This window comes from Lodderomyces beijingensis (genome assembly GCF_963989305.1).
Source record: "Lodderomyces beijingensis strain CBS 14171 genome assembly, chromosome: 1".
NCBI lineage: Eukaryota > Fungi > Ascomycota > Pichiomycetes > Serinales > Debaryomycetaceae > Lodderomyces > Lodderomyces beijingensis.
In genome coordinates, this window is record NC_089970.1 from 122222 (window position 1) to 147766 (window position 25545).

General features: G+C 53.0%; 16 protein-coding genes across 16 annotated transcripts; 9 read left to right on the forward strand and 7 right to left on the reverse strand. All coding sequences in view use genetic code 12, as the record gives it.

Moving 5' to 3' along the window:
• Positions 1-130: 130 nt before the first annotated feature.
• LODBEIA_P00570 (uncharacterized protein) lies at positions 131-1117 on the forward strand (the record flags this gene model as incomplete). Its single annotated transcript, XM_066976060.1, has 1 exon — positions 131-1117. One exon carries the CDS (start codon positions 131-133, stop codon positions 1115-1117), a length of 987 nt encoding a protein of 328 aa, XP_066826995.1.
• On the reverse strand, positions 1110-2267 carry LODBEIA_P00580 (uncharacterized protein; the record flags this gene model as incomplete). The annotated part of the gene is made up of 1 exon (XM_066976171.1): positions 1110-2267. One exon carries the CDS (start codon positions 2265-2267, stop codon positions 1110-1112), a length of 1158 nt encoding a protein of 385 aa, XP_066826996.1.
• Positions 2268-2941: 674 nt separating this feature from the next.
• Positions 2942-4324, forward strand: LODBEIA_P00590 (uncharacterized protein; the record flags this gene model as incomplete). Its single annotated transcript, XM_066976282.1, has 1 exon — positions 2942-4324. The coding sequence occupies one exon, from the start codon at positions 2942-2944 to the stop codon at positions 4322-4324; it is 1383 nt and encodes a 460-aa protein (XP_066826997.1).
• A 203-nt stretch (positions 4325-4527) lies between these two features.
• Positions 4528-6093, forward strand: LODBEIA_P00600 (uncharacterized protein; the record flags this gene model as incomplete). Its single annotated transcript, XM_066976394.1, has 1 exon — positions 4528-6093. One exon carries the CDS (start codon positions 4528-4530, stop codon positions 6091-6093), a length of 1566 nt encoding a protein of 521 aa, XP_066826998.1.
• A 79-nt stretch (positions 6094-6172) lies between these two features.
• LODBEIA_P00610 (uncharacterized protein) lies at positions 6173-7240 on the forward strand (the record flags this gene model as incomplete). The annotated part of the gene is made up of 1 exon (XM_066976505.1): positions 6173-7240. The coding sequence occupies one exon, from the start codon at positions 6173-6175 to the stop codon at positions 7238-7240; it is 1068 nt and encodes a 355-aa protein (XP_066826999.1).
• A 50-nt stretch (positions 7241-7290) lies between these two features.
• Positions 7291-8676, forward strand: LODBEIA_P00620 (uncharacterized protein; the record flags this gene model as incomplete). Its single annotated transcript, XM_066976560.1, has 1 exon — positions 7291-8676. One exon carries the CDS (start codon positions 7291-7293, stop codon positions 8674-8676), a length of 1386 nt encoding a protein of 461 aa, XP_066827000.1.
• A 63-nt stretch (positions 8677-8739) lies between these two features.
• Positions 8740-10176, forward strand: LODBEIA_P00630 (uncharacterized protein; the record flags this gene model as incomplete). Its single annotated transcript, XM_066976571.1, has 1 exon — positions 8740-10176. One exon carries the CDS (start codon positions 8740-8742, stop codon positions 10174-10176), a length of 1437 nt encoding a protein of 478 aa, XP_066827001.1.
• A 59-nt stretch (positions 10177-10235) lies between these two features.
• LODBEIA_P00640 (uncharacterized protein) lies at positions 10236-10766 on the reverse strand (the record flags this gene model as incomplete). The annotated part of the gene is made up of 1 exon (XM_066976582.1): positions 10236-10766. One exon carries the CDS (start codon positions 10764-10766, stop codon positions 10236-10238), a length of 531 nt encoding a protein of 176 aa, XP_066827002.1.
• A 61-nt stretch (positions 10767-10827) lies between these two features.
• LODBEIA_P00650 (uncharacterized protein) lies at positions 10828-11232 on the forward strand (the record flags this gene model as incomplete). Its single annotated transcript, XM_066976593.1, has 1 exon — positions 10828-11232. One exon carries the CDS (start codon positions 10828-10830, stop codon positions 11230-11232), a length of 405 nt encoding a protein of 134 aa, XP_066827003.1.
• A 121-nt stretch (positions 11233-11353) lies between these two features.
• On the forward strand, positions 11354-12623 carry LODBEIA_P00660 (uncharacterized protein; the record flags this gene model as incomplete). Its single annotated transcript, XM_066976604.1, has 2 exons — positions 11354-12552; positions 12617-12623. The coding sequence occupies 2 exons, from the start codon at positions 11354-11356 to the stop codon at positions 12621-12623; spliced, it is 1206 nt and encodes a 401-aa protein (XP_066827004.1).
• Positions 12624-12732: 109 nt separating this feature from the next.
• On the reverse strand, positions 12733-17475 carry LODBEIA_P00670 (uncharacterized protein; the record flags this gene model as incomplete). Its single annotated transcript, XM_066976615.1, has 1 exon — positions 12733-17475. One exon carries the CDS (start codon positions 17473-17475, stop codon positions 12733-12735), a length of 4743 nt encoding a protein of 1580 aa, XP_066827005.1.
• Positions 17476-17658: 183 nt separating this feature from the next.
• Positions 17659-18993, reverse strand: LODBEIA_P00680 (uncharacterized protein; the record flags this gene model as incomplete). Its single annotated transcript, XM_066976626.1, has 1 exon — positions 17659-18993. The coding sequence occupies one exon, from the start codon at positions 18991-18993 to the stop codon at positions 17659-17661; it is 1335 nt and encodes a 444-aa protein (XP_066827006.1).
• An 860-nt stretch (positions 18994-19853) lies between these two features.
• On the reverse strand, positions 19854-21452 carry LODBEIA_P00690 (uncharacterized protein; the record flags this gene model as incomplete). The annotated part of the gene is made up of 1 exon (XM_066976637.1): positions 19854-21452. One exon carries the CDS (start codon positions 21450-21452, stop codon positions 19854-19856), a length of 1599 nt encoding a protein of 532 aa, XP_066827007.1.
• Positions 21453-21531: 79 nt separating this feature from the next.
• Positions 21532-21963, forward strand: LODBEIA_P00700 (mitochondrial 54S ribosomal protein bL31m; the record flags this gene model as incomplete). The annotated part of the gene is made up of 1 exon (XM_066976649.1): positions 21532-21963. The coding sequence occupies one exon, from the start codon at positions 21532-21534 to the stop codon at positions 21961-21963; it is 432 nt and encodes a 143-aa protein (XP_066827008.1).
• Positions 21964-21968: 5 nt separating this feature from the next.
• Positions 21969-23237, reverse strand: LODBEIA_P00710 (uncharacterized protein; the record flags this gene model as incomplete). Its single annotated transcript, XM_066976660.1, has 1 exon — positions 21969-23237. The coding sequence occupies one exon, from the start codon at positions 23235-23237 to the stop codon at positions 21969-21971; it is 1269 nt and encodes a 422-aa protein (XP_066827009.1).
• A 157-nt stretch (positions 23238-23394) lies between these two features.
• Positions 23395-25470, reverse strand: LODBEIA_P00720 (uncharacterized protein; the record flags this gene model as incomplete). The annotated part of the gene is made up of 1 exon (XM_066976671.1): positions 23395-25470. The coding sequence occupies one exon, from the start codon at positions 25468-25470 to the stop codon at positions 23395-23397; it is 2076 nt and encodes a 691-aa protein (XP_066827010.1).
• Positions 25471-25545: the final 75 nt, after the last annotated feature.

The following is a 25545-nucleotide window of genomic DNA, read 5'->3' on the forward strand; positions in this document are numbered from 1 at the left end:
TGCTTGGTTTAGTACTGTGGTGAGGAGAAAGGTCAATTTTTTTTTTCATCTCGGTTTGGAAAAATAGACTACTACTTTATCATCGGATTACCAATCCACAGTAGACTGAATAAACTAGAGTAACTACACCATGAACATCGTGCCCCATCCCGACCAGTTGCGGGACATGTGTCCGATCTGCAAAACAGACAAGTACCTCTCCCCCAGTATGAGGTTTCTTGTCAACCCCGAGTGCTATCACAAGATCTGCGAGTCATGCGTCGATAGGATCTTTTCACTAGGCCCGGCCCCATGCCCGTATCCGAAATGCGGAAAAATCTTGCGAAAGAACAGATTCAAGCAGCAGATCTTTGAGGACTTGGTTATTGAAAAGGAGATCGACGTGCGGCGAAGAGTCGGTGCCATCTACAACAAAACCGAGGAGGACTTTGCCAGCTTGAAAGAGTACAATCAGTACTTGGAACAGGTGGAGGAAATAGTGTTCAAATTGAGCAACGGGGTTGACCTTGAGGCGACGGAGCAGGAGGTCAGAGAGTACGAGAGCGAGCACAAGCTAGAGATTCTCGAAAAGAACATGCGCGAGTCGCAAAAGACAGCCGACTTGGCCAAGTACCAGGATGCCATGGAACGGTTGAAGCAGGAGAAGCTCAAGATTCAGAAACGGATGGAGCAGGAGGATGTGGAGTTTAAGATCCTCCAGCAGCAGGAGCTTTTGGAGAAGATGACCAACAGCTCAATGAGCAGCGAAGAGTTGCTTCAGCAGCAGCAGCGGCAGTTGAACAAGCGCACGCTGCAGAGGAAGAAACAGTTGCAGCAGATAAACAGCCAGTTGGACCAGCAGTTTAGCAGTAGTGTACCCGAGAGCCGCCTGGCGGTGGCAGTTGCACCGTTTACGCCGTTCGACGGAGACAGAGATTTGACTTTGAGGTATCGTCTATTGAGCCAAACTGTTGACCCCAAGGATAGCTACCACGACCCGTATCTATTCGAGTTGGCAAAGAAAAAGGAGTATCTAGGGGGCGGCTGGAGGTTGGCTAATGTTTTTGAGAGAGCACTAGACGAGGCATTCTGCGGGCTAGGGTGTTTTGTGGAAGGGGAGAAACTAAGCATTAGCTAAAGTCCATGAATGTGGCTTCTGGGTGGTAGTAAATAGGGCAAGACCAGTAGCTTCTCTTTATGTCATCCCAGATACTTTCGCCTCCTTTTTTGAACAATTCTGGTGGCACGCGCATTTCCTTGAATCGGCACCTCAAGCCGTAATTTTCGAGGTCTATTTGAACCAACTTTTTGTAGACTTCGTAAATGACCTGTCTGTCAGCACCAAGCCCGTTGAAGAAGGAGAAAACACCGTCTGGTTTCAACAAACCAACAACATAGTCAAACAACTCGAGCATGTCCAGGTAGTGCTCGGAAAAAGTGTCGTAGTAGATGCCATCGAAGAAAACAGTGCCCTGAGAAAGCAACTTGTCGAGTTCATCCTGCCAGCGGCCACTCAAGACCACCACATTTGCTTTCTCAAACCAGCCATCTTGTTTCATCTTGGCTAGCACATCTGGGTGGGCTTCACAAATGTAGTGCTTGCGGGGGTTCTTCTGCTGAAGCATCGTGTCTATGATCCCCATTCCAAAGCCAATGTTGAGAATACACAAGTCGTCACTACCATTAACGGTGATTGAGTCTGCGGCTAGTTGCATGATATCCGACTCCCAGCTCATCATGACGCCGTCTTTTCTCTCTTTCGTGACTAGCGCATCGTCCACATACTCAAGTTTCGACTCGAGAAATGCTTGCTGGTTGTGGGAGGGAGCAGCAGCCTCTTCAGAGGCAACCACTTCCCCTTCTTCAACAAACTCCACGTCATACTCGCTCACTTTTCTCAACAACAACTCTGCCCTCACGCCAGCGTCCACAAGCTTCTCATACAACGCCCAGTCTTTAAGCCCGCGCCGGATCAACACGCACCCCGGGGTCTCATTATTGACATCGGTGAAGCTCCAGCCGGCGCCGTACTCAAACAAGACATCACACATTTCATCAACTACCGCGGTTTCACCCTCGTCCAAGTCTGTTGGCACATGAGTGCAGATCAAATGCAACGGAGTCGTGGCGGTTGCTGGTTCAGTCTCCACCCGATTCTCATAGTTGTACGCCTCCTCCACTGTATAAGTAGCGGGGACCCCGCTGCTCAAGTACGACCTCAACTGGGAGACATACTCCACAGTTATGGGGCGTGTGGGAAACTTGCATAGATCATGGAGCTGGGACATGTCTTGAGGAACAAACCTTAGCGATGATGTGAGAGAAAAAAAAATAACAGAAAGGAGGAAAATCAATGGTGGACTGCTAACAGTCTAGACCACGCCCAGAGGAGTTTATTTTTCCAAAACCTGTCTTTAAAGTCGTATGATTAGCAAGTGCTGCAAAAATAGTCCAGTATTATATCTCACGGTCCAAAACCGCAACATGGAAATCTACGAAAGATGCGGATAATGGCTGTTGTTGGTCTAAAAACAATCGCGACTTCTTATCGCTGGATTGGTCCGTGCAGAAGCCATGGTGGTCATAGCTGAAGAAGAGATACACCAGAGTTTGGTTCAGGTGGAAGAGCAACGGCGTGGCGTGGGGTGACTGCGCCAGAGGTGGTTTGGATCGTACATTGGATTGCATTTAGATATATTTTACAGGCCAAGTGCAAGAGCTGTCTTGATGAATGCAAAATCAAGCATCTAGGTTCCGTCGTTGGTGGATAAAAAGGAAATCCAGTCGGTAGGGTGCTTTTCTTGTTGAGAGTGTTCCACGCAGGATTCCACAGAGCCAACTACAGGTTAGATCCATTAAAAGAAACAAATACACTGGTTGAGGATTTTTTTTTATATATCGCAAGCACTTCCACTGACTGGAGCTGCCATCGGGAGGAGCTAACGACATTGCTTTCCGCCCAATGTCTTACAAGCTTAATGACTACAGTTCGTTCTTTTCGCCCATGGGGAACGCCAACGAGATGCAGAAACTGTTTGCGGAGGAGGAGGCTGGACATGTGCCGGTTAAGGAGCAGGTGCAGCAGCAGGATGTCACCTATGAAGCAAAGGATGCTCCGTATCACATGAGAATGGACCCGACTAGTCTCTGCTTGCTAGGGCAGCCGGTGCTTGAGGTCGGCAGTGGAGGTATGAGAAACCAAACTAGTGAAACACCCGGGTTCCCTGTTGATTTGGACTTTTCCCTCGCTCCCTCGTTTCAGCAGTGTGTCACCAATAGAGCAAAGCTGATGAATATGCCGCTGCCAATGTGCAGCGGGGAGTCCTCCTACATCGACCGCAACTTGCCGAGCAACACCGGGTATATTGCCGGGACAGACGAGATTTGCAACGACACGGGAATGGACTTGGGGTATAATCCGCCAGAGCTAGGGTTGCTGGAGTCGGCAGCGGACGATGCTAGAGGTCAGTCTCATGACCACGATGACGCGAATAAGCCACCCGGGTTTGAGTTTCCCCAGCTCGGCAATGAAGAGATTGCGTCGCACTTGTCGTACTCCGCCGCGGCAGCCACAGTGAGGTCTCCGTTATCTGTCGAGGCCAATGTTGAGACGTGCCCGCTGAAAACGGAGGACGGGGCGGTGGACCAGCAGGGCAACCAGTTGCAGCAGTCGTCCACTTCCTCCTCACTCAGCTCATTCACCGCGTCGCTGTTTCAAAGCATCTACCCGGTCATCGGAGGCAAAGGCCTGGACTCTATAAAGAACGGCTTCTCCTCGCCGGCTACACCAAATAGACTGCAGACGCCCAATATAAAACAGGAAACCGGCAGCCCCTTCAAGCCTAGCAAAAAGGAACCAACAAAGCAGAGACCCGCAGTGGTGACCGAGTCGTCCGTGTCGACCCCATTACTGCAGCCCCATTCGGGCAGACCGCGGGTTAAATCCGCGCACAACGTGATTGAACAAAGGTACAGAAACAAGATCAACGACAAGTTCAACGCGTTGCAGGAGTCGGTGCCCACGTTGAAAATCTTGGTGCTCCGGAAGCACCAGGAGAAAATGCGGTTGAAGCAGCAGCGGATGCAGTTGATCGGCGACGACGTGGACGAGTACGACAGCTCCGAGGGGGACGAGATGGTCCCCTTTGGCGACCAGTACAACAACATGTCTTTTGAAGACATTGACTTGGAAGGGTTGGAGCCCGCACGAAAGTTGAACAAGGGCACAATCTTGGCCAAGTCTATAGAGTATATCAAGTTCTTGGAAGAGAAGAACAGCAGAATGCAGCAGGACCACGACGAGTTGGTGGTCAGGGCCAAGGAGATGGGGTTTGAGATGCAGTGAGGATATTTATATAGATATTAGGGTGTACGAGCTCTAGGATAATTGCACGCGCGCTGCAGTTTTATTTTTCCCCGTCGTATGCCAAAAGTTTTTCGTAAACGACGAGATGCAAAAACACACCATTTTGGAGGGTGAGACATTGCAGTACTTATAATTGGACAAGTTCCTGAGAGTTGGTTCCCTCCATCGCTCTATCATCAGCAATGGCTATCGTTGACGGACTACTCCAAGGGTACAATTTCTTCCTCACCTTGTCCACTTTCCAGCAGCTTTCCATCCTCATTGCTGCTCCGTTTGTGTACAATATCGTATGGCAGTTGCTCTACTCGTTGAGGAAAGACCGTGTGCCGCTTGTGTTTTACTGGATCCCCTGGTTTGGCCTGGCGGTCGGGTATGGACAACAGCCGTATGAGTTTTTTGAAAACTGCCGCAAGAAACATGGCGATGTGTTTGCTTTTATGTTGTTGGGGCGGGTCATGACCGTCTATTTAGGCCCCAAGGGCCACGAGTTTATCCTCAATGCCAAGTTGTCTGATGTTTCCGCGGAGGAAGCGTACCAGCATTTGACGACCCCCGTGTTTGGCAAGGGCGTCATATACGACTGCCCTAACGCACGGTTGATGGAGCAGAAAAAGTTTGCAAAGTTTGCCTTAACCACGGACTCGTTTAGGAGGTATGTCCCGCTCATCAGGGAGGAGGTGTTGAGCTACTTTGTCAAGTCGCCAATGTTTAATTTGTCAAAGCAGAGTTCAGGCGTGGCCAATGTCATGCAGACACAGCCGGAGATTACCATATTCACTGCGTCGAGATCGCTCATGGGCGCAGCGATGCGCAACCGCTTCGACGAGTCCTTTGCTCAGCTTTATTCGGACTTGGACAAGGGCTTTACCCCGGTGAACTTTGTCTTTCCCAACTTGCCATTGCCGCATTATTGGAAGCGAGACGCGGCGCAGCAGAAAATATCCCAAACGTACATGAAGGAGATCACCAAGAGACGTGAAGCTGGAGTCGACGCCAACGACGACTTGATCAGCTCGTTGATGGTCAACTCCACGTACAAGGACGGCGTCAAGATGAGCGACCAGGAGATTGCCAACTTGTTGATTGGGGTGCTCATGGGCGGCCAGCACACGAGCTCCTCCACGTCGGCCTGGTTCTTGTTGCACTTGGGAGAGAAGCCGGAGTTGCAGGAGCAACTATACGACGAGATTCAGTCCGTGTTGAAGCCAAAAGGCGGCCGCCTCGACGACTTGACTTACGAGGACTTGCAAGGGATGTCCTTGGTCAACAACACCATCAAGGAAACGTTGAGGATGCACATGCCTCTACACTCCATCTTTCGCAAAGTCATGTCGCCGCTTGTGGTTCCAGGGACCACCTTTGTAGTTCCCAGGGGACACCACGTGTTGGTCTCGCCAGGGTACGCGCATACCAACGAAAAGTACTACCACAACGCGGCAGTGTTTGACCCGCATCGCTGGGACGACTCCAACTTGGCCAGCAAGGACTCAGACGAGGTTGACTACGGGTTTGGCAAGGTCTCCAAAGGCGTGGGCTCGTCGTATTTGCCATTTGGTGGAGGAAGACACAGGTGCATTGGCGAGCAGTTTGCCTATGTGCAACTAGGCACTCTCTTGACCACGTTTGTGTACAACTTGCAGTGGGAACTAAAGGGCAAAACTGTGCCTGAAGTGGACTACACCTCGATGGTCACCTTGCCTCAAGAGCCTGCGGAGATTGTTTGGAGAAAGAGACCCACCTGTATATGATTTATCGATTTGTATTTCTCTCGCTCTTGAAGAAAAAATTTCAAATCTGTAATAGACCCACACCATCCACCAAAGAGCTATGCCACGTTCGTTTCAGATCAAAGTGCCCGCGTCGTCGGCGAATATAGGTCCCGGGTTCGACGTGTTGGGGGTAGGGTTGCAGCTCTACTTGAGTATTAGCGTGGAGATTGATCCCAGTGTTGATACCACGGCGGACCCCCACAACGCGCTTCTTTCCTATGAGGGTGATCTCGCCGAGAAGGTCCCGTTGAGTTCAGACAAGAACTTGATCACACAAACTGCATTGTATGTGCTCAGATGCAACGGGATCAGCCAGTTCCCCCACGGAACCAAGATCCACGTGAACAACCCCATCCCCCTTGGGCGCGGTTTGGGCTCGAGCGCTAGCGCCATTGTCGGCGGAGCCTGCCTAGGGAACGTCATTGGGGACTTGCACTTGGACAAAAGGAGGATGCTCGATTACTGTTTGATGATTGAGAGGCACCCGGATAACATTGCCGCCGCCATGCTCGGCGGGTTTATTGGGTCGTACTTGAATGAGCTCGACGAGGGGGACGCAGAGGCCACGCAGGTGCCATTGGAATGGGTCTTGCCTAAAGAGGACACCCCCCGGTCCTCCATAGTGCTGTCACCGCCGCCACGGGACATCGGCGAGTACGTGCAGTACAAGTGGAATCCGAAAATCAAATGCGTCGCCATTGTGCCCAACTTTGAGGTCAGCACAGACAAGTCCAGAGCAGTGTTGCCGCAGACCTACTCCCGCAAGGACATTATCTACAACTTGCAAAGAATAGCCATACTCACCACCGCGTTGACCCAGAACCCGCCAAACCACAAGGTGATCTACGAGGCAATGAAGGATAAGATCCACCAGCCGTACAGGACGGTGTTGATCCCCGGCTTGGACACGGTGTTGAAAGACGTGGTCCCCGCGAAACACCCGGGACTCTGCGGCATCTGCCTCAGCGGTGCTGGTCCAACCATTTTATGCCTCGCTACTGACGGGTTTGAAAGTATTGCACGTGACGTCACGGGTATCTTCCAAAGCGAGGGGATCAAGTGTGACTGGAAAGTGTTGGACTTGGCCTACGACGGGGCCACTGTAGATGTAAATAGAGAGACTTAGAATGAAATTTTCCACGGGGAAAAAAGTAAAAACCCTGGACACCATAATACATGCATTCAATGGGTCAAGTTGAAACAGGCGGCATCCAGTCGTTGTTACTGGCTTCCTCTACGCAGCCCGTGTACTTGATAGCGGTGCAAGTCGAAGGAGGACAAGCGTTTAGCGACGAGTTTTACAAGAAATTGTTGACCCCGCTATTGGCTGGAAGCGACTACACTTTGGCCAGGTTGACCGCGGAGACAACCACTTCCTACCACCACTTGCTCGACACGGGAGTGTTTGACGAGGTGAAGGTCCGGGTCCAGCCAGACTACTACTCGACAGCTCCATCGGTAAAGTCGTACAACCATGAGAAATCGATCCCGGCAAAAGTCACCTTTGACGTTTCCCCTACTCCGCTCAACACCAGCCAGGGGTTTCTCAAGTTTGACGCTGAGGACTTTCTAAACCTCCAATTGAACCATGTAGATAGCAACTTCAACGGCAACGGCGAGGTTGTCTCCGTGGGGGTCGACTACAACCCGTACAAGCCTCATGACCATTTATTGAGCCAGTTTAAGTTTGCTTCCAGTTTGAAAGACCCGCGGTTCAAGGTTGTTTTGGACGGTGGGTACAACACCAAGGACAACCACGCGTGGCTGGACTTTCAAGAGAATGAATTGGGTGGTAAAATAGGGATCCAGTATAAGGCCCCGGGGCCATGGAGTGTTTTTGCTGGGTTGTCGTTGTTCAAGAGGAACCTTTATGATATAGACGACAGCGCGCTGGACAATCTCAAGTTCTTTGGTGGGCAGTTTTTGAAGTCCAGCGTTGCTGGTAGAGTCTGCTACAAGAATGTTTCATGTTTGGGCAAAGTGTTCCCTACTGATGGAATCGAGGTGGAGGCCGATGCCGAGTTGAGCTCCGTACAAGAGCAAGCAAACCCCAGTAACAGCGGCGAGTTTGCCAAACTGAAGGTTAGACTAGGCCTCTACAAGTCGTTCCTTAACATCACCACTAGTTTCACAGGGGAGGTTGGAGGCATTTACAACTTCAACAGCAAGTTCCCCGTCCACACCTTGGACAAGTTTTATCTCGGCGGACACAGCTCGTTTGTCGGGTTCAAGCAAAACAGCGTGGAGCCTAGTGGAGGGTTACTGTTTTACAAATTGCAGGCCACTATGCTTACAAAAGTGCCCCGGCTCTTCTACGCTCCGCCACATAACGTGGAACCTACTTCCCCATTGAGACTATACTGTACAGCATTACTAGGCAATGTGGATTCCAAGTTTTCCCTTACTGACAGCACCGCCGCGCTCTCGTACGGTGCCGGGTTAAAGTATTTCAACCAGTGGGCCAACTTTGACTTGGGGTATTATTTCAGCAAGCGTCTGGGAGGAGACGAGAGTGCAGGCGTGCAGTTTTCAATCTCTATTGGCGCCTGCAATCATAGATAGAATAGACGTGCTACCACTTCGGTGTAAAACAAGACGTGTTGACAACCTCTTCTTCCACCAACGATGGGAGTCTCAGGGCTACTCCCGCTTCTCAAATGCATCCAGGACCCGTGCTCGCTTGAGCGGTACCGTGGCAAGACGCTAGCTATTGACACGTATGGGTGGTTGCACCGCGCGATAGTCTCCTGTGCCGAGGAGCTCTGCCTTGGGAAACCGACTAGGAGGTACATCACCAGCATCTTGAACAAGATTGCCATGCTCCGGCACTTTGGGATCAACCCGTACTTTGTCTTTGACGGCGCGCTGTTGACGGCGAAAGCAGAGACCAACGCAAAGAGAAAGCTGGAGCGCGAGGAGGCACGCAGGCTTGCAGAGAAGTATACAAGGGCGGGAAAAGCCACCCTCGCGGCAAAGGCGTACATGAAAGCCGCTTGCGTGAGCCACCAGATGGCGAAACTGATCATGGTGGAGCTAGACAAGATGAACATTTCCTACGTGGTGGCGCCGTACGAGGCGGACCCGCAGATGGTGTACCTAGAGAAAACCGGCATTGTTGATGGGATCTTGAGCGAGGACTCAGACTTGCTTGTGTTTGGGTGCCGCAAGTTGATCACAAAGTTGCGAGATGATGCTAGTTGTGTGGAGATTGACAGGGCAAACTTCAACAAGGTCAAGGCGGTTCCTTTCCTTGGCAGTCTCAGTAGCGACCAGGTGCGACTTGCGGCGATGCTCTCGGGCTGTGATTACACCAGGGGCGTCCCCGGCGTCGGCATCAAGTCCTCGGTCCAGCTAGTGCATCGGTACCGGGACTTACAAAAAGTTGTAGTGGCCTTGCCTGCCGCGGGGAAGCCACTTCCCGAGGACATCGAGGGGGAGTTTGCTAGGGCGACCCTTGCGTTCCAGTTTCAAAAAGTGTTTGACCCGAGGACGCAGCAAGTGGTGGCATTGAATGAGGTGCCGCTGAGTTTGGATGTAGACGCAGCGACTCTAGAGCTGGTTTGTGGGCAAACTTGGGATTCAGAGTTGGCGGTAAAGGTCTGCAATGGATTGGTTGATCCAAACACCCACGAGGTGTTGCTTTCTAGAGAGCACCCCGGGTCTGTACTTGGCATGGTCAAGCTTAAGAGAGTGGGAACCGCGTCAGTAAAGTGTGCGACGAAAGTGTCACCGACGTCAAAGAAGTTGCGCAAGTTGGCCTCCACTGAGGTAAAGACACTGGGAATTAGTAAGTTCTTCCGCCCGCAGGAACCAGAGACCACCGATGGGAGACCAATTTGGATCTCAAGTTTGCCCGCGGAGTCAAAAGAGATAGTAAAGGTTGAGGTTGGTGAAGTAGAGGAGTCCGAAGACACTGCGGGGTCACCAGTGAGAAAAAAAATGAAGCCTTCCATCAAAGGAGGCCCGAGACCAGTCTTGGTGACAAAATCAGTCAATGTTGTTGAAAAACGGCAGGAACCCAAGCCCCGCCGTGTAGATTTGAATAGATTTGCATTCAAGTAGAGCCTAGCACCCGCGTAAAATACTTGCTCCTATAGCCAATCGTGTGAGGTCCAGGGGGGCTAGCACCCGCGTAAAATACTTGCTCCTATAGCCAATCGTGTGAGGTCCAGGGGGTCTTCAGCGTCATTCAATTTGTAGACTTTCTTAAACTTTGCAATGTCCGCTCTTTGGTAAAGTGCGTCGTCTGTTATGGGCACCACTGTGCCCAAAGACTGGGTGAACCGCTCAACTTCGATGGTGTTCTCCTCCCTGCCTAGTATTTTAATGATCACCGCACTGGAACACGCCTCCAGTATTCCAAACCGCTTTAGTGCTTCTGAGATCACATTAACAGGGCACAAGTTGAGCAAAATCTCCGCATTTAAGGTCCGCGTTTGCATCTGGTCCAGCGTGTAACTTTGCAAGCTATTGTGGATGCTGTGGTGGAGCTGCTCCAATGAGACGATGTACGTGGTGCTGCAAAAGCAATAGTCGTACTCGGGGTTAGCATCAGCGAGCTGCTTCTGTATATTGGCAATCGCGTCCTTGGTCAACCCATCCACCAAGAAGACGAGCACCTTGAACTGGGGAAACTGTGGGAACATCGCCATAGTGTGGTCTCAACAGTGCATATTTTTTTTTTTCCAACGCCAGAAACCGTTACCTTTATCAATGGCAGCCACGGAAGACGCTAGCCAGCTGATGGGGGTCACATTTGACTCCAATGGAACGACCAATCCATACCCGGAGGCTATTCTACAACAGTCAGGCAAGTCGAACAAGCTCTATTCTTCGCTACAGGGCACCACCCCGCAATTTATCACCGCAGCACCCACCATTCCAACGACACGATGGCACGGCTCCCACTTGGAAGCAGCACAGCGACGGATTCTAGAGAAATGGCTAGGTCAAACTGCAGGGTTGAAACAGGCACAGCTGAGTGTTTACGCTGCTCCCATTGGACGGGCGAACCGGCTCTTTGCATGGGCATCGAGTGACGCCTACGTCGAGTCAAAGCGACTACAGCTAAGGCTACAGCGGGGGAAGCGCAAAGAGCTGGAGCTGGAGGATCTGTAACTTAGAGTCACCGCCCGGTATGCGTGACGGCCCGGTAAAGTTGATGGAAAGTGCCAGTAGCCTGTAGTATATAGTTTTAACGCGCAGTGTTGAAAAAAATCTCATCTACCTCTTACACCAGATGATGTTCAAGGTACGCCACCTGTTACGAGTCCACCCCCGGTGCTACTCTACAGCACCTCCGATTCAAAGCACCACTCTTGCCAACGGATTGAGGCTAGTGACAGACTCCACCCCGGGCCATTTCAGCGCCTTGGGAGCGTACGTCGATGCAGGATCAAGATACGAGGACCCTTTGAGACCGGGACTCTCACAAGTCCACGACAGACTTTGCTGGAGGAGCACTGAAAAGTACACTGGCACGGAAATGACAAACACGTTGATGCAGCTAGGGGGAAACTACATGAGCTCGGCGCAGAGAGAGTCGATGATCTTGCAAGCGAGTGTCTTCAACAACGACGTGGGGAAGATGTTGGAAACCATCGCGCAGACGGTACGGTACCCGCAGTTCACCGACCAAGAGTTTGCCGAGGCCCTCCAGGCTGTGGACTATGAAGTCCAAGAACTACCATACAAACCAGAATTGAATTTAGCGGAGCAGCTCCACGCTGTAGCGTACAAGAACAATACCTTGGGGATCCCATTGTTTGCCCCGCGGGAGAGGGTGCCGTTGATCCAAAAGAAGGAGGTGCAGCAGTACCACCTACGCTTCTTCCAGCCCGGCCACATAGTCATTGCAATGGTGGGAGTGCCACACGAGCAAGCGTTGAAAATGGTGGAGGACAATTTCGGCGACTGGAACTCAGCTGGCCACAATATGGACAAGGGGGCCGTCACTTACACCGGCGGCGAGTTGTGCTTACCCCACGTCAAGCCGTTGTACACCAACCAGCCTGAGTTGTACCACATGCAGATTGGGTTTGAAACTACGGGCTTGCTCAGCGACGACTTGTACTCGTTGGCCACTCTCCAGAAACTTCTCGGTGGCGGCTCGTCTTTCTCCGCGGGTGGCCCGGGCAAGGGAATGTTCTCCCGGCTCTACACTCGGGTCCTCAACAAGTACCCCTTTGTTGAAAACTGCATGTGTTTCAACCACTCGCATATTGACTCGGGATTGTTTGGAATCACCGTGAGCTTGGTGCCAGAGGCCGGGCACTTGGCGCCGCAGATTATATCCCACGAGTTGGCCGAGTTGGTTGCTGAAAAGAACGGGTTGACCGAAAAGGAAGTCCAGCGGGCTAAAAACCAGTTGGCCAGCGCGGTGCTCATGAATGTGGAGAGCAAATTGGCAAGACTAGAGGACTTGGGAAGACAGGTGCAGTGCCAGGGGAAAATCACTACAATCGAGGAAATGGTTGACCGGATTCAAAATGTAACGGTTAAGGATCTAAGTAGAGTTGCGGAGAGAGTGTTGGTAGGTAAGCCGTCGGTTGTGATGCAGGGCGAAAGGGAGTCGTTTGGTGATGTTCTGGAGGCTTTGAAAACGCAAGGGTTGGGGAACTAGTTTGAGAGCTTCTCCTTTTCCATTACCAATAGTGTCTCCTGCAATTGATTGTGTTTCTCTTGCAACAACCTCAACTGTAGCTCTTTTTCTGTGTTTTCACTGTGTAGCACCTCGATGCTGCTCTTGTAGCGGTTGATCTTGTTTTGGTAATCAAAGTTTTCATCGTTATACCGCTTGCTCAATTGCGACTCATTGTCGATGCGCACTTGCAACGCAGCCACTTGGCGGGTTAGTGACTTGACCGTAGTTTCCGCGTCGTGTTTCTCCTGTAGTGCCAGATCTAGTGCACTGGACAACTCGTTCGACCGTGACTCTAGGTACTTGATCTGCTCGTTGCTGAAAAGCTTCTCTTGTAGATCCTGCACTTGCACACTGAGCTCCTGGTTTGTTTTCTTTAAGGAGTAGTTCTCCCCCTCCGCCACTAATAAATCATTCCTGAGCCTCTGCTGGTCCTTGTAATCAGAACTGGTGGATAGTTTCGAGAGTGCCAACTCGGATTGCATCAGCTGCGCCTCTTTGCGTTGGTTTTCCAAGTGTGTTTTCAAAAAGGCAGCCTCTGTTTTGGACTGGGCAAGCGCGGTGTGCAGGAGCTCCAACTCGTGAGACACTTTGGCCAACTCTTTTTCTAGTGTTTGTTTTTGTTCAGTTAATCTTGACTTTTCCCGTGCGTTTTCCTCTAGTATCTCTTTCATTCCCGCGAGTTGTTTCATGAGGGAGCCGATTCTCCTCTCATTCATGATCTTCGCACTCTCAAGCAGCCTGATGGTGTCAGTCTGTTCCTCAAGTCTTTGTTCTAGTTGTTCCTCCTTAAGACTCATCTCCTCTAGCTGGTTCTGTAGCTCGTCTCTGCTGCCTCTCACCTCGTCTAGATCAAGCTGCAACTTTTTGTTCTCCTTTTTTAGTGTTGCCTCCGTTTCCGCCTTATAGTGCAACTCCTGACAAAGTGTCTGGATCTCGTCTTTCAACTTTTCCGTCGCTGCTCGGTTCTCGTAGTTGCCAATGTGATATTCCAACTGACCGCGCAAGTCAGCAATAACCTTCTCTCCCGCACTCACCTTCCTGGTCAACTCCAACTGCACCTTTTCCAATTTCTCCGCTTCCCCCCTGGCCTCCCTCAACATACTCTGCAGCGTCCTTGCTTCGTCCCGCGCGAGTCGGAGCTGGCTCTTGGCCTCATCCAAGTCCCGCTTTGCCGCGGTTTCATGTCTCTTTGACAATGTCACTGCCGACTCGGCCAACTCTAGCTTGCTGAAGTACTCCCCGCTCCTGGTTTTATAAACGGAGAGCTCCAGCGTCAACTCTTTATTCCGTGACTCCAACACAGCGTTGTTCTCTCTAACTCTAGCTAGCTCCTCCTCATGCTTATCCATTGCCGCTTGAAAGCCCACCTGTTTCACCCGGTAGAGCTCCTCCTCGGACTCCCGCAAGAGCGATTTCAACCGCAACACCTCGGCCTTGGCGGTGTGCAACTCCTCCCGCAGCGCTTTCAACGACTTGTTGATGTCGTGGTAGATCTGGATAAAGTCGGGACTGATCCCGTGGAACGCGGTGGGTGTCTCCCGTGGAGGCTCTACCACTATCGGGGCTGTCTGTGTTTTGTTCAACTGCTTCTGCAAGTCTATAGCATAGCTCTCCGCTCTTTGCGCATTGCTCTGCTCTTGCTCTAGCCTCATCTGGAGGTTACTAATCTCCTCACGTAGCGCCTCAACGTTGCCTCCTCGGGGTTGTCCAAGTGCAAGCAGCCGCCGTTTTGGCGTCAACTCGGAGCTGCGCAAAGCTCTCTGCTTGACCGCGAGCAACTCCTCTCTCAATTTCGAGTTTTCAAACTTTTCCTTCCGCAAGCTTGCGCTTTGTTCGTTCATTTTGAGTTTAATATGGGCATACTCTTGCATGAGCTGCGGGTCCGGCGGTTGATTTTCTTTCTCAGTGCTGCGCTCGGTTTCAAGTTGGGAGATCTTGGAGGCTAGTGATGCATTGGTGGTGACATGTTTCTCCTGGAGGTTGGCATAGTCCAGCTTCAATCTCGCTAGTTGTGCCTCCATTTCCCCCAAAGCAGAGTGAAGTCTCTCATTCTCCATCGACTTTTTCTCTAGCTTGGATTTTGACAAGGTGAGTTTTTCCCTCGCCTCTGCTAGCTTCTGCTTCTGTTGTTTCTCTGTTTCCGCCAAACGCTTGAGACTGCCGGTGGCTGCTTCATGCTCCTTCTTCACCCTGTCCAACGCTTGTGTAGCCCCCTTCAACTCCACAGTCAACTTCTCCACTGCAGTTTCATAACCGGTCTTTTCCTGCATCTCACTCTCCAATCTGCTAATTATACTTACATGGCGCTTGTTCTCCGCCCGTAGCACCGCCAATGCCAGCTCCTGCTCTTTCACCACACTTTGACTCTGTTGCAAGTCGGCCACCACTGCGTCAAGCCTACTGGTTTCCATCTTCTCCACAGACTCTGCCAAGTATGGCTTGACGTGGAAAAAGAGTGCCATCCATGGATTCCCCTGGAGTCCCTCCAACCGTAGCATTGTTTTGGAGACGACCCTAGCAGCGTGGAACTGTTTGCTCTCCCTGGCAACTACCTTTCTTGTGGCATTCCCACGGATCACCCGCTGCAATTGGGTGAAAATCTGACCTAGCCGAGCGTCCCTCATCGCCTCCAACCGGCCCAAGACTGCGCTTTTGAAAAATATTCTGGTCTGTCCAATCTTGTACAAGTCTGGCTCCAAACACTTTAGTATGGACTCACATTGGCGCCGTTCCGGTTGCCCCGAGGCGTCCCCGAGAATGGCATACCTGCTGACAAACTCCGCAAAGGGGAGTTTGTTTGGGTACCCCGCCCTTGTGATCCTGATCCCCTCGAGCACCCCGTTGCACCTCAACTGGTCCACCACGAGTCCCCGGTCAAACTTGCCAGGGATCTTGTCCAAGTTCGGGAGTATGCACCGGACAAAGTGCGGCTTGGTAGAGTCGAGCTGCCGCATTAGCTCCCCCAACTGGTCCCTATGCTTCAGCGAAGCTGTCTTCATGAGCTTGTTTCTGGTTTTCAAGGGGTTCTCGTCATGGAACATCCCCCGGATGTACTCGTTGCTCGACTCCCCCATCAACTGGAGTATGCTTTCACTAAGCGGGTCGGTGTTTTTCTGCAACCAGCCGTCGACATTGTACTCGACATCCCCCGCGTAGTGCTTGACAATGAACCCGCTCTTGTACTTGTTTTCCGCAAACTTGGGGTGTTTTTTGTTAAAGTGGTGGCTCAATTTCCCCATAAACATTGCATCCGATGACTTGGGCATCATGCACTCTTCGTCGAGGAGCTTGAGAATCCCCATGGGCGAGCGAGACTCGATCATGTCTATGGTAGGTTGCAAGTCCCTACCAAAGTCGACATAATCCCACTGTATTTGCTCCCGCATGTACTCCTTCTGCTCCAAGATAAACGAGTGGTGGTTGAAAAACTGCTGCAACTTTTCGTTAGTGTAGTTAATACACAACTGCTCGAACGAGTTGGACTCGAAGATTTCAAACCCGGCAATGTCCAACACTCCTATGAAGTTCCCCGTGGACCCATTCAAACTGTCGTTGATCTTCCCCACGATAAACTGGAAGAGCTTTTCATACACCCACCGGGCAAAGGCGTCGATTGCGAACTTGACGTCGTCGGCGCGCTGCGATTTCACGACTAGTTCCCTCCCGGCCCTAACTTTTGGCCGGAGGAATGCATCGGAGAGGGAGGCCGGGGATACCCCCAAGAGCGCTGCTATTGTTCCCACGGGTGAGTCTTTGGTAAAACTGGCCTGCTCGGAGGTTTTGGAAGTAAACTGCAAGTTGCCCAAGTGCAACACCACGGCCAAACACGAGAATATCAACTCCTGCTCTTCACTGGTGAACCCAACAACGTCAAACGCGGACATAAGCAGGCTGAAGCCACCATCATGGGTTGTCTGTGCCAAGTACAGGTACTCCCCGTCCTTGCTCAACCCGAGCTTGTCCAACTTGTCGTATCCACTAAGAAACTGATAAAACACGTGGTAGTTCCTCTCCTTCAAACCCTGGCTCACCACCCGCGATTTTTCCAAAAGGTAGTAGTCGATGTGCGCTCCCGAGATCCCGCCCTGGTCGTCAAAGTAGATCTTGATAAACTTGCCAAACCGGGACGAGTTGTTGTTTTTGATGGTCTTGGCATTGCCAAAGCTCTCCAAGATGGGGTTCGCTTGTAGGATTTTGCTGTCGATACCGGTGGTGGCTCCCTTTGCGGACAAGTAGTGGATCACTCGTTTGGTGTTTTCGGTCTTGCCGGCGCCGGACTCCCCCGTGATTAGGATGCTTTGGTTTTGGTTCCCTCGCGTGAGCTCGGTGTAGGCTTTTTCAGCAGTGGCAAATATGTGGGGAGCATTGTCGCGGTAGCCACGGGCATCATAAATAGGCAACGGCTTGTACGGGTTCACCGCGACCAAGAACAACCCCGAGTATGTGTAAATCGAGTCCTTCGTATACCGAAGGTACAAATTGTACACCACCGAGGGCTCGTTCAAGTGGGTCAACTCGGCCATGTCATTGCACATGTCGAACCGCGGCGGGTTGCAGCTTTCCATCAGGCCCTGGTCGACCTCGACCGTGGACTCCACTGCTCCGTCTTTCCCCACAATGGCCACTTTGCACCGGCCATTCTCTAAATGCTCTGCAACATAGCCTCGTAGGAACTGCGACTGGTCGTTGTTGAGCCACACCCAGGCTCTGGCACTCATTGCTGGAGAAGGAGAGTGGTGCCTAGAGGTTGTTCTTGCCTCGATCTCGTTTTTTCCTCTGTCGTTGCCGTCTCGGGCGAGAACAAAAACAAACCAAACGCGTGAGGATAGCGTGGACTACAGCGTGGGCTACAGCGTGGGCTACAGCGTGGGCTACAGCGTGGAGGCTAGTGTTATCTGTATTTAGTTTATAGCAACAGGCGAATACCCAGCTACACAACTACTTCCGTACCGCTTCTTTCTGATCTTGGTGGCGGACCGCGGCGGCACTAACGGGTGGAAACTGGCGTGTGTCGGCGTGTTGCAGGAGGAGACAAACCCCCCGCTGTCGATGGACCGTTTGTTGGAAAAGACAGAGCACTGCGAGGTGGCCAGCGGCGGGGTTACCGGCGGTCCCGACTCGAAGCTCAGCGTGGAGGACGAGAACGACGGCGATCTGGGTTTGTAGTAGTACTCGTCGTGGAGCTGTAGCAAGATGTCGGCGAGACGTATGAGCCTGGCATCTAGCTGGACATTGTCTTTGCTCTCGCTGAGCTCCTGCATTACCAGCAGGTGGCTGGAGTGGTAGTTTCGCACAACCTGGATCACTCCCGAGGCCTGGTATTTTTTGGAAAGCACCTCTGTTGTTTTGTTCAAGTGGAGCATCAACATTAGCGCGGTCTTCTTTATCATGAGCAAGCTGGTGTCGTCGAGGCCGCTAAGGAACGCGCCGTGGACTGGCGGCTGCTTGTTTTCCACGTCGTCGTCAAAAGGGGCCACGGTGGTTTCTGTTTTCTCTAGCAACTGTTTCAACGCAGCGGCAGCTGTCGGAAGTTGCAACATTGAACACGCAAGCAAATGGGCAGTGATGGCAACTATGCTGGTCGGCACAGCCAAATAAAACTTATCGTATAGCGACAACTCGCAGAGAAACCGCGCCACGGCACCAACAGCACTCGCAGTGGTGTCGTCGAGGGGCCCGGAAAGGTGGCTCCCCGCGATGCTCAACTGCAAGCAGTCCTCCAACGTCGGGTGACCAATCGACCACTCCAATGTACCAAGGATGTGCATTTCCATCTGCACAAACATCTCCTCGTCGTAAGCGTGGCGGCACATGATGGTCAACTCTTTCAACGTGGGCACTCGCGACTTCTTATCCTCATACTTCCCCGCGATCCACAACGCCGTGCAGCCGACCAACTGGTAATGCCGTTTGAAAACGATCCTTTTGGCGCAGTACCGGTCGATGATGTTCAAGCATAGGAAGAGCGTTTGCGGCTGCAACTTGAAGCTCGAGTGGAGCTCAATGAGAAAGTCTATTAGAAACGGGCGCATGTACCATTGGATCTCGGGCTGCAAGTCAATCATCTCGGGGTTGGCAGAGGAGACACCCTCGAGCGTGGCCAAGGTCTGAACATACTCCTCGTGGTACTCCCCGGTAAGCTTCGCGTTGGCGTGGGTCTCAATCAACTCGTGGATCCGGTGGTAGACTCTAGGCCTGGGGTGCAGCGGCGGCCCATACTTGCAAACTTGCGACATGGCGGATGGCTGGCGAGCAATCAACAGTGGCTTCGGGCACCAGCGAGCTCAGCAAGTTAAATAACTCCAGCCTGGGTTTCCCTGGCTTCACCAGGGAATTCGGAGAATGTCACAAAGAACCAAAGGTGGTGCTTCCCGCGCAAAGAAAATCGTCCCCCCTGCCTGAAGCAGCTCTTGTTTTCAACTTCGCGAGAAAGAGTGGTGTCAAAGGAGTAAAAAATAGTAAACAGAGAAAATACGTAAAGCTGTTATTTTTTGTTCGACGCGTCGCTAAGCAAACAGTCTCCACGAGCAATGTGCAGATGGTTTCAATGGGGAATTGAGCAATGGTGCCCACTGCGAGGCGCTTAGTTGGGGGTATGAGCCAGACCCGATGGGCTGCGTTCACTCACAGCTCTGACTAGCGAAACCAGTTGGTTGTTGGTTCCGTGATAATATTGCACTCGTAGGGGAGAATTTTGGCTGGTTTGAGATACGCGTTTGCGCACTAAAATGTATATACCCCTTTGATTTTTCTGCTCGTGTTGAAAGGGAACGGCAAGGTACTTTTAGAGGTAAATTCAAGGTCCAGAAAACACAGTGAGCGGTGTTAGGTCAACTCTTAGAAGCCCTGCCCATTAGCGTGCTCCAAAGGACGCTTATAGAGGCAAGATATAGGTCCAGCGAGCTCTTTATAAAGGAACCCCTTTCGAGAGTCCCTGGCTTTCCGGTAGAAACAAGGTTCCACGTCTAAAGCTTGAAGAGGGAGGCTTCAGTAATCTCTGTAAAGAGGTACACCATCTAACCAAAGAGCAGAGATATGGAATTGCTTTCGAGGTGGTCAGCTATAGATAACACTACACTATCAACGATCTCATTCACTAGTTTGCGCCCTGGCCTCTACCCTGGCTCTCACTCTTGATAGTTTCATCCACCGATAGCAACAACGTGGCGGCCTCGGTGGCAGAGGCAATGGCGTTGATCTTGACTAGTGCCGGCTCCCAGACAAAGCTCTTCATGTTGTCGCCCACATTCTCCAGCTGGAAGTCCACCCCGTACCAGGTCTCGCCCTTGGCGTGGGCGCTGCGCAACTTGTTCAACAACTCGATCGCGTCCAACCCGGCGTTTTCGCAGAGCTGTCTGGGGATCACCTCGAGTGCCTTGGCAAACGCGGCGATGATCAACTGCTGCTTCCCGGCGATGGTCTTTGCATACTCTCTGAGATACTTTGAGAGCTCCATCTCGATCGCGCCCCCGCCGGCGACAACCTCGTGGTGCGCCACCGCGCGCTTGACAATCATGATCGCGTCGTGGAGCGAGCGCTCCACCTCGGCAATCACCTGCTCGGCGCCGCCACGCAAGATCAAAGTGCACGTCCGGGCCCGGGGGCAGTCCGTGAACAAATTGTACCGCTCGCTGCCGATCTGGACCTCTTCGAAAAGGGCGCAGGTGCCGAGCTCCAGCGGGCGGATGTCCGAGCACGTGCTTTGCAACTGGCCGCCCACGGCCTGCAACACACGGTCCATGTCCGCGGCGCTGACCCTACCGGCGCAGAAAATGTTCCGGTCGGCAAAGTATTGCGTGGCCAAGTCCCCAATAGGGAGCTTCGACAAGACGATGTTGGCGCCCGAGGCGGCAATAGAGTCGAGCTTGCGCAAGATGATCTCCCACTCGGCGTCGACTATGGCCTGGTAGTCGCCAACGCGGTGCACCCTGACCTCGGCGTTGTCTCTTTCAGCCTTCAACTCCAACTCCACGTTCAACGCAAGTATCTTTGGGTCCTTGATCTGCTTTGGCTGCTGCTCAAACCCGGCATACGAAAACGTCTTTTTAAAGGCAACGCCGTTGACAAACATCGACTCTTCAAGGGCGCCCCCGGGCACCTTCTTGATCCCGATGCGGCTCTCGTCCAAGTCGTCCGGGTCGAGACTCCTTACTGCATCGACGGCCATCTTTGTGAAAAAGGCCGAGTTCTGGCTGATTAGTTTCGACGACATGGCAGTGGTGGCGCATTTCTCCAACATCTCTTGGTCCCCCTTGTTGGTGTCCACCGCCAACTCCTCAATCTTTTCAATGCACAACTCGCTCGCGAGACGGTAGCCCTTGGCAATCAAGTGGGGGCTAACTCCGTCCTCGATAAAGCTCTTGGCTTCCTTGAGGAGCTCCCCCGCGAGGATCGCCACGGAGGTGGTGCCGTCGCCCACCTCGGCATCCTGCGACCGCGAGATATCCACGAGCATCTGCGCCGCAGGGTGGACAATATCCAAAAGCTTCAAGATCGTGGCGCCGTCATTGGAAACAGTGGTTTTGCCGTTGGACGCGACGAGCAAAATGTCGGAACCGTACGGCCCAAGCGTGGGCTTCAATGTGTCTTGAATCGCCAAGCAGGCATTGATGTTGGCGATGATCTGGCCCTTGCCCTGGGACGAGTCGGTCCCCTCTTTCAACACGACAATCGTGGGTGTCTGGTTGAAAGCCATGGTGGTGGAAGAAGATGATGGAAGAAAAAAAGAAAATTTTGAGGGCGCGAGAAATATGAAAATCTTCACCACTTCAGCAATGAAACAGTTCATACAGGTCAGGTACAGGTCGGTGTCAATGGCCGGAGAGGTCCACTTGTCCTCCCGCAGAGTGATGCGCAAGATCCAGCAAGGCCGGGCCAGGCCCGCTATATTCTACCAGTTCGACTCCCTAGTAGAGCTCAGCGATGGCTCGGTCATTTCGAGGAGGTCGCCCGCACCCAAGGATGAAATCCGGATGATCAACGATCAAAGAAACAGCGTGCTTTGGAACCCGCACAGGGCCGACTTGGACACGTTGGACTTGACTGCCACGGGCAAGATTGGCAAGTTCAAAGCCCGGTTTGGCCAGTTTGGTGGGGAGCAACACGAGGGAGACGAGAAATTGTTCAGCTTGATGGCGGAGAATGCCGAGGAGATCACCACTGGGAAGTTGTATGATAAGAGAGCAGACTACAAGCGGTTGAAATAGGGCGTTTAGTGTTTTAATGTGGTTTTGAGGTACCCCTCATGGTCGTGGAAGTGTAAGAACTCTAGGGTGGACGCGAGGCACCACCCGGAGCGGCGGAGCTCCTCGATTGCCCACCGTAGCGACTCTCTGTCGCGTCTCTGTACAGCCTTGATGGCGATGGTCTTTATACAGTGGACTAGACTTGCAGGCGCGAGCCTCACGCGGAGCCCCACGCGGGGCGGTTTCTGGTAAAGTCTGTTTGATTGGTGGAGGTGCCACGACGAGTCCCTGAGGATGCCGATGAGGCACCGGATGGACTCTTTGAGGTTGGTCTCCGAGCGGACCATCTCAATGGCAAACTGCTCCAACACGGGGTCGCCCGCAAGGCGGTGGAGCTGGCTGAGGAGGTCTTTGTTCCCTGTATGTTTGAATAAAGTGAGGCACCCCCATTTCGAAACCTCAATGGGGGTCCTCTGCACTAGCTGCCGTGCTTGGTGGGTCTTGCCATCCCAGATCAACCACTTCACAGTCAAGTCCAACTCTCGTGGCGTCGTCTGCCCAATGCTCCCGATGATTGCCCGCGCTCGTGCTCTGTCGCCCCCGTCGATAAACGCCTGTAGCAAGTCGCAGCGAGCTGACCTTGACAAGGGCGTCTCGAGGGCGCTCACCAACAGCTCAAACCTTGCTGGGTCGCGCCTGGCATAGAACGAGAGCATGTAGGAAGTCAACTCGGGGGAGTTTCCAAGCTGCGGGAGTTCGTGGTGGACTTCCTCATCATTGTGGTGGCACCGGAACACCCGCACCAACAAGGCGGCAACCTTTGTTGAGTCCACGAGGTGCTTCGCCAACCTCCACGCCTTGATCGCGGCAATGCTGTTGCCATTGTCGGCGTTGACCTTGAGCACTGAGGCAACAGCGAGGGTCACTTTCTCGGGCCCGAGCAGCTTGATCTCCCCCCACAGGTGGAAAAACAAGTGGTTGGCGTAGGTGTTGCCCACACTGTGCGAGGCAAAGTACTCCAAGCACTGCACCGCCACCGCTGGTTTCACCTCCGGGTACTGCTGCAACACTTGCAACACGCAGTAGGCGTTCTTGGCAAAGTACCGGGGGCTCGAGGCGCATGCGACTTGGATGAGCCGCAACGCGTGGGCCGGCAGCGGGCTGTACCCGCTGCGTTTGCTTTGGAGAAGGAGTGCTGAGGCCCGGGGGATCTGGTTTCTGTCGATTAGCAGTTGCAACCGTGGCTCCACTCCCACACTGAGCGTCCTTTTGATAGTGCGTGTTACTGACCTCATCGTGGGTGATGCTGGAGAGGTTTTCAGTTTTGGAAATTAACAGGATCGATATAGTCGCACTACTCTATGCACTAAATGGTTTCTACAAGTCTTGAGCAAATGTCCATGCCACTGCTTTATAGTGAGCTTTTTACCTCCCCTTTTTTGTTCAACGCCATTACATAAACTTACAATCGCCCAAGCCAAACCCGTACATCACCTTTTCCACGTCTTTTCGTATATCCGCCCAGTCCTTGCGCCGCTGGACAAACTCGTAGATCTCCTCCTGATTGAAGATCCCGTTGAACTTGGACAAGTCGCTGACCAACCGGCCGATCGCCTTGGAGTCGTTGCCGCTGATCAAGTACACGTTGCCGATTTGTTTTAGTGCCAGGAAGAGCGGCGCCACCACGCGCTTGTTGCTGCGGATGCTCCCCATGACGACCTCGAAGTAGAGGTTCAAGTCGGCTATCAACGTTGGTGCGCCTATCATCGACACCGTGCGGCCCTTCAACACCTTAACCACGGTTTGGAAGAACCGCTCGGCTAGTTCCTGCTGAAAGACGTCCACCACCGAGCCCTCCGCGCTGTCCACGAGGAGGTTCATGTTTTGCGAGAGCACCTCGGTTGCCCTTTGCGCTGCCTCGGTAGGGCCCACACTGGGGGAGCCCAGTGCGGGATCGTATTCGCTATCGTGGAGCCGCTTTGTGTAGATGGTCTCGATTTGATGCACCAACACCTCGATCCCTATGTTTAGCCCCTCGGCAACGTTTGTGTCCACTAGGACTTCCAACTTGCGCACGCTGTGTGTCAGGGACACCTCTTTGCAGAACCGGTCCACCATTTGGATGATGGTGTCGGCTGTGTTTATCAAGTCAAAGAACAACACCAACGGCTGTCCCGGGGGCTCCACCGAGGAGTATGTGGGCGACTTTGGGTTGCACGATTGTAGAAACGCGAGCGCACGGTCAAACCCGGGCCGCAAGTGGTCGCTGCCGACGGTGTCCATGACAAAGGTGATTATCTCCTGCTGGGACTGGGCGGCGTCGCTGCGGAGGGTGTGGATGGAGTAGTCCTGGAAGTTGGACAACCGGGACAATGCCGTTTTGGCGTCGTCGAGGAGCCCCATTATGGCCTCCGGAGTGAACGGCTCCACGGGAGCCACGGGCGGTGTTGGGGTCTCCTCCGGCGCCAGGAAAACACTCTTGAGGCTGGAAAGGATGGTAGACTCTGGGGTTACACTCACCACCGGCGGTTTCTTTACCTTTTCCTTCACGCTGGAGACTTGCTCGCGGATGTACTCTGCGGCAAACGGAGCAAACACCATGTCCAAGAGCTCGCGCTGGTAGGACTCGTGCGGCTGTGCCAACTGCGGAATCATGGTGGTGGCGAGCCGGTGGTACAACTGGGGCACCACAGAGAGGTAGGTGCCGTGTTCCTTGGCCTCCACGATCGCCAACTGTACCGCCGTGGCCACTAGCGTCGACATGAGCTCCTCGCAGACCTTGTACATCATGGAGAGGTCAGCGGGGAACGCTGCGTGGACAATATGCGAGTGCCTCCGAAACTCCAGCGTGAGCGCAGCAACTAGCGTGTCCACGTCCTGCGCCTCTATGTTTCCCTGGGCCATCTTCTGGAGGAAAAAGTCCACCAACACCAGCTGGTTATCCAACGCGACGAGGATCTCGGCAAACCGTTTAGTTGTAGGGTACTCCTCGAGGTCAAAATGGATCTCGATCTCGCGCAAGACGGCGTTTTCAAAGATCTCGAGCAACTCGCAGAGCTTCCCGTGGGCATTGCGTCGGGACTCGGGCAGCAAGTCGGCCCTGTTGTAAGCCTGCAAGTTCTTCAACATCCGCATCTGCTCCTCGGGTGTGTGAAAGTCCTGGAAAATCCGCAACCGGTCGTAGCTGTTGCAGCCCACCAAGTCGTAGTAGTACACGCCCAACGCCCGGTGGATCTTGAGCACTTGGTACCGGGCGTTCTTGGCCAGCCGGTAGACGTAGTCGAGGCAGGTGAGGGGGTCCCCGAGGTAGTCCAAGTGGCCCCCTCGTATTGTCTCCTTGCTGAGCGCCACGGCGTTGTCCCAGACGCCCATCTTTTGGAGAAGGGAGACCCATAGCCGGGGCTCGAGGGTGGCCTCATACGCGGATCTTGAAACTAATCCGAACACGAGGAGGTCCCGCACGGGGAGGAAGCTGGCGATCCGGCGGGCGATGGCAGAGGGGATGACAGCGGGGGTGGTTCGAGGCATGGTGGAGGAGGTGAGGTGCGCGTATACAAATTTTTCCACCGTCCATCATCATAAACCCAGGCCCCTGGTCCCAGC